At 39.5% G+C, this 6,488-nt stretch overlaps 1 protein-coding gene across 1 annotated transcript in view; it reads left to right on the top strand.

The window, feature by feature from the left end:
- The window catches only part of LOC146987509 (polymeric immunoglobulin receptor-like), a 5,953-nt gene extending 1,635 nt beyond the window's left edge, over positions 1 to 4,318 (top strand). Inside the window, exons 3-5 of the mRNA XM_085777902.1 lie at positions 2,264 to 2,569; positions 2,671 to 2,975; positions 3,993 to 4,318. Of these exons, the coding sequence (XP_085634028.1) occupies positions 2,264 to 2,569; positions 2,671 to 2,975; positions 3,993 to 4,307 (926 nt within the window). The 3' untranslated portion in view covers positions 4,308 to 4,318. The remainder of the gene's footprint in view (positions 1 to 2,263; positions 2,570 to 2,670; positions 2,976 to 3,992) is intronic.
- The last annotated feature ends 2,170 nt before the right edge of the window (positions 4,319 to 6,488 follow it).

Raw genomic sequence — 6,488 nt, 5'->3', positions numbered from 1 at the left:
GCTCTAACCACTCAACCAGCGCCCCATGTCTTTATTAGGGTCCGGGCAGCTAAGCTGCCGGGACACTATTGTATTCCTAGGAATTCTTCTTCTTCTTCTTCTTCTTTAGGGTCCGGGCAGCTAAGCTGCCGGGACACTATTGTATTCTTAGGAATTCTTCTTCTTCCAAGGAAGTCATACTTCCCATGGGCGAAAACTCACCAAACTTTGCACAAAGGTTCAGTCCCATGCCAGATTCACTCAACTCCAAGGACATGTGCCCCCCCCTCCTAGGGGGGGCACAATAAGCGTTTAAATTTAAAAACTTTAAAAATTCCTACCAAACCAACGGTAGATGCTACAGTGTTGAACCTTCACCACAATGTAGCCTCAATACTGCTGAAACTTTTGTCCACTTAAACTTATTACAAATTATGAAGTCCATCACTCTGTTTTTTTTCAATAACTGTAAAACTTTTAAAATGTATCTCCTCCCACAATTTTTGCTCAATTGACACCAAACTTGCTACAGAGCATCTCCAGACCGTCCTCCACAAAACTTGTTTCTCGGATTTTTGATTAAGCAAAAATTGAGCCTACAGTGCATGAAAACGTTTGACTGTAAACGGTACTGTAAACATATACCATCAAATTCTTGCTAAATACATTTTCAAACTTCCTGAAAAAAAACGAGAATATTCTGGAGTCATGGTTGATGAAGTTTGGCAAATATCAGAATTTTAATTCAAAAACTGAATTTTTGAGAACATTTTGAATTCTGCTCTCATGGAAACAACTGCAGTCAATGTGAGTGTGGAATTTATAAACATCAGATTTTCTCTTATGAAGCAAAACACTTATCATTAAAAACAAATCACCAACATTTCCATGCTGTCAAGATGCAATTTATGTATTATCAGATTTTTGTTTAGATGACTGAATTTCTGACTTTTGACCATTTCATCACAACAGCTGCCCGGGCACTGGCTCACCTGAGTGGATAAATGAAGCTACACAGCAGGTCTCACTACCAGCTAATTAGCTCAGTGAGTTAGGAGCTAGTTCTTGGTGTCAGAGATTGTGATTCGAGACCCAGCAAGGGTGATGATAAGGATGACAGATCAAAATGTCACATGTCTTCAAGCTGTTTTGCTGTCTAGATGCAATTTATGTATTAACAGATTTTTGTTTAGATAATAGAATTTCTGACTTTTTGACCATTTTTGAAATCTGCATTCACAACAGCTGCCCGGGCACTGACTCCCTGAGTGGATAAATGAAGCTACACAGCAGGTCTCACCACCAGCCAATTAGCTCAGCGAGTTAGGAGCTGGTTCTTGGTGTCAGAGGCTGTGGGTTCGAGACCCAGCAAGGGTGATGATGATGACAGATCAAAATGTCAGTTGTCCTCAACACGAAATACAAGACAATTGTCCTAATGGTGGCATCACAGCAAGCCTCTAAGTTTAAAAATCCAAATAGCTTGGACTGGACCATGTGCGAAGGCTCCTAACATCTTAGATTCATAGTAGATGTTTGACAAATACATATCATTATTTTACCTCAAAAACTGATTTTTCTTTTTACTGTGGTTTCAAATCTGCCTACACGACAGTGAATGGTTTACTCAATTTGTGAAGCCACTGTTGTGTGCCACTTGTCAATTAGCTCAGTGCGATAGACAACAGTCTTTGGTTCCCGAGGTTGTGGGTTCAATCCTCAAATGATGCAAATTGGACATTATAAGGACAACTGTCTTGTCTTCCTATTCTCCTGTTTGTTGCTCAGAATTGCCTAAATATGCCCAAAGTAGCCCGGACCCGACCCATTGCTGCGCAGCAGCTATAATCTTTCTATCTATATTTTATCTCATTTAAATTAAAGATAGTAATGCTAAGGACTTTGAGGAGCTGGAGTTGGAAGTTCATAAGAAATGCTTTACTTTTTAAATAACTGTCTTGCATGTCCTTTTTTGCAACGGTTTATTACTGTTGCAAAAAGTTTTCAGCGGTACACCTAAGATTAGTGTCACCAGTTACCAATCAAATGTGAATAATCATGGTCTCTCTCTCTGTACCTGAGTCACGGTGACCTTAACATTTGACCTTCGACCCCTAAAATCGGATCAGTTCCAAGTGAATGAATTCCCAAGGTGTTATTAATCACCCTCACTTGAATGGGACTGACAACCTGAAAACAACAATGTGTGTTTGCTGTTATGATGTAATCAAGACATTTCAGGGCATTTAATCTATATCCTCATTTCTTCTTGTTTGATTTGCAGACAAATGCTGTCTGACACCGTTTAATCAAACTGCGTACCCTTCAGCTAAAACCACCATCGCCTGCGATGTCCCAGACACTGGCAGTGTCAAGTTCAGAGACAAGTTTCTCTATAAAGAGGAAGGCAACATCCCAATGGACATTTCATCAACAGGGTCAAATGAAAGGTTCAGATTTACCAGGAGTGGCTTCAACGTGACCATCAGTAATGTGTCTTCAGAGGACGCTGGTGTCTACTGGTGTGGACTGAGGTCAAAAGACGGAGCTCGCCACATTGTGCTCAGACAAATAAACCTGGACGTTCAGAGTGAGTAATTAACATCTGTAGTCTCTGATGTTTGTTCTTACTAACAGACTGAAAAAGACTGTTCATATACTTTTTTTAAACTTAAATCTGTGTTTTTACAGAGATCACTTACTTCACAAGATCCAAAACAGTTGGAGAAACCTTCTCATACAGGTGTGATTATAAAAATCGTACCGTTCCTAAGAAGTTCATTTGTAAAGGAGAAGATCCTTCTGTATGTCAACGTGTAGTGAGCACTGCACAGAAGAACAATGGGAGGTTTTCCTTGCTTGAGGACAAAACCAAAACAGGACTTACTGTAACAGTGACAGATCTAACAGCAGACGACGCTGGAACATACTGGTGTGGAGCAGAAAGGTCTGACCCACAGCGCAGTGATCCATTCATCCACAGATTGATTGTGACTGTAGGTGAGTCATGTCATTTCATAGTGTGCGATGAACCTGGTTCAGATGGCAGCGGATTGTTTACTGATCTGTATCTGTACATAATTTTATTGATTTAAAAGTTAGACCAACATTTAATTAGACTGTGTATTTTTGTCTCAAAAACAACGAACCATAGATAGAAATAGAAACATTTGTGCCGAATAGGATGCATTTGCTTACTTTTTAAGGAGGCTGTTACATAGTTTACATGGTTACATAGGTTTTGATGAGATCACATCATTACATGTAAACCTTGAATGCATTTTAATTAATGTGTGGCGCCAACCACTGCTACTGCTGTCGACAGTCACGGTGAGAGATCGTAAACCTTCTGCAGTATTTCTTCTACACAGATGCTCTGGGTGATAGTGACATGTCGTATTTCATATCTTGCAGAAGGAGTTTTCGAAATCACTCCTGTGATCATCTATGTGACTGTGCTGCTGCTGTTAGTGCTCTTTTGGATCTACATCTACAATCGTAAGAGAATTTTCTGTTTTCAGGATATAACCCATGTACACACACGCACAAAACCTAATTCATCTACTTCCCTGTCCATAAAAGCCACAGCAGACACACGCAATGATGTCAGCACTGACTCGACATGACTCTCGTATCAGTTGATCTTTTTTGCTAATTTCTAGAGGAAACAGTGGTAGTCAAATTCAACTCAATAAAACCAAACCTGAAAAATACAAAATAATCAACAAGTGCAATTCTGTCAGTGGTGATGGCTGTAAATGAGATGGACAGAGAGGCCACTATGTATTGAAATTGGGATTTCCTCATTCAAAAACAACAAGAAATGAAGAGCCGCAGCCTGTCACAGAGGTTTGCGTATTAACGTACTGTGTGTCTTTGATGATCTGGAAAAACTGAGTAACGCACAGAGAACTCATACCTGGATGATGTGTGACATTTAGTAGTGCTGAGTACAGTTTAATTCTTACTGTTAAACTTGGATATGAACTGTATTTTTTCCTCAGTCCTGAAAGGATTACGTGTATGAAGAGATAGAGGAGGTCCGTCAGAAGCCAGACACAGGAAATGCAATGAACTCAATTTATGTCACTGCCAACTTTCCCACAAACCCCTCTGCCTCGCTGCATTACTCTACCATCAACTTTCACAAGGCTGGTGGTGAGACACCCAAACCCAGCTCCTCTGGCTGTGAATACTCTACTGTCAAGATCACCCAAAGTCCAAAGACTGTCATTCAACCATCCCCATCCACAGACGATGCTCTCTACTCAACAGTCAACAAGCCACAGCAGCAGCAGACAAAGATCATCCCTGGCAGGAACATCTGAACTCTCCAACAGCTATGGACAAGATTTCAGGTCATTCATTCTTTTTACAGAGACATCCGTCCTGACCCAGGAAACCCAGATATTATACAGATATGATGATATGACAACACTGGATTTGAAGGGATTTACGTTTTTTGGTGTCATTTATGCATATAAAACAAGACTGTCCCTGCTCAGCAGACATTTCTGTCTTACACAGCACAGTACAAGCCTCATCCTGTTGCATGCTTTTTTTTTTTTTTTTTTTTTTTTAAAGTATATTTTTCGGCTTTTTGCCTTTATTTGATAGTGATGACAGTAGAGATAGACAGGAAATGGGGAGGCAGAGGGAGGGGGAATGACACGCAGGAAAGGTCTGCCCGACGCGGGATTCGAACCGGGGACGCCTGCGGCGAGGACTGTAGCCTCTACATGGGGCGGCCGCTCTACCCACTGCGCCACGCACCACCATCCTGTTGCATGCTTTAACAAATTTCCAAATATTGCGTTATTTATTTTATTTTTTATTTTTTTATTCTGTGTTGTAGATAAGTATCTTCCTTCTTAAATAATGGGCAGATGTGGTTGTGGTGTTTTTACATTCTTTTGGGGTGTGAAATAAATTTTGCATTAAAATTAAGAAAGCACTGTTAAGAGAGAACAATTGCTAGTCCCACAGTAAGTCCATTAGATCCAACAGTCCATCAGAAAAGCAGCAAGCTTGAACCAAACTCTAGAGATGTTTAGAGATGTTTTCACTCCAATGTGAGTGTAATAGACTAATAATGGATAAGGCTTCAAATCTACCGAGGACTAAAAGTGCAAAAATTAAATAAATAAATACACCATGAAATAATCACTTAAATGTGCCATTAATTAATTAAGATTGGAATTAAATGTGTTATTAAATGTAATAAAATATCAATTCATTTTATGTTAAAAACATAATTATTTCAGTATCTAATTGTATGGTCATTGTGTTGCAGTGCATCTTGAATTTATTTATAATGGATTGATGCAGAACTAGTGAACATATTCTGATACACTGGGTGGCACGTTTATGTAAGGCTGCGCGATAAAACAATCTCAAATTGGAACAGAAAATTGTCTATTATTTCCTTGATGTCACAGGCAGACATAAACGGTCATGGACCGTGACCTCTCTCAGTGTGGTTGGCCTCCAAAGGTAGCTTCTTCCTCGCCTCAGGTCTCGATGTCTCTTTGACAGCTAGAGTGTGTGTGGGTTTGAGTGTGTGTGTGTGTGTGTGTGTATCTCTGTGTGTATATATGTGGGGGTGGGAGGGTTCGGTTTCTTGGTTTTCTTTGTAGTTTTTAGCCTCTGTGAAGTGCCATATAAATAAAGCTTGATTTGATTTGATTTGATTTGATGACAAAATAAATTAATAAAGCATGACATAAATAAAATGTCAGTAACAATTATTCAGTTCAGGGACGATTCTAAGGTCAGAGCTTTAGGGGTGCTGAGCCCCACCACCACCACCCATGCTTTTTTTCACACAAAAACAAAAAAAATATGTCTATTGTAAAATAATATTGGATAATCATTCTGACATTTGTAAGAGAAGATATATAGAGTTCATTATAGACTGTCCCTAGGATCTCACCTGAATCTGGCTTTTTTCTTTTTTTTTCATAACACAAACATTCAGTCACAGTGAATAATACACATAATATAAGTGCTTGCCACAGGGTGATAAACTTTTCTTCACAATCTACAACAATTTCAGCCGTCACACTCTGCGTCGGCTCTGTAACCCATTTAGCCCAGTAATCTTTCCCCTTTTCCTTCTGTAATCTCAAAGTGAAAGTTATACATTCCATACTGTATATGTCATTTATTATATTTTTCCATAGGTTCGGGGTGGGAGGTTCTCTAAGAAGCCAGCATCTGGTTATTGCTTTTTTACTTGCTGCCATGAGGATCTTTAATAAATATCTGTCCCTGTTATGCAGATCCTTTGATATATTCCCCAAATAAAATGAAACACAAGTGAAGTCAATATCAAATCTCAGAATCCTCTTTGTTGTAGCTTGTACTTGGGTCCAAAGAGGGTTGCAAGGCGGGGGGGCAGGTCCAAAAAATATGAGTATGGTCTGCCATTAGTTGTCTGCATTGTCTCCAACATTGGGTCTGATGGCCTGTTTGTTTTGATTTTATTTTGGGGGTTATGAAAAACCTTA

Source organism: Trachurus japonicus, chromosome 5 (genome assembly GCF_045865225.1).
Source record: "Trachurus japonicus isolate A0001 chromosome 5, Traja_1.0".
In the NCBI taxonomy this organism is placed as follows: Eukaryota; Metazoa; Chordata; class Actinopteri; order Carangiformes; family Carangidae; genus Trachurus; species Trachurus japonicus.
Note: the sequence above shows the minus strand (reverse complement) of the source record. Positions and strands in the feature narration are given on the sequence as shown.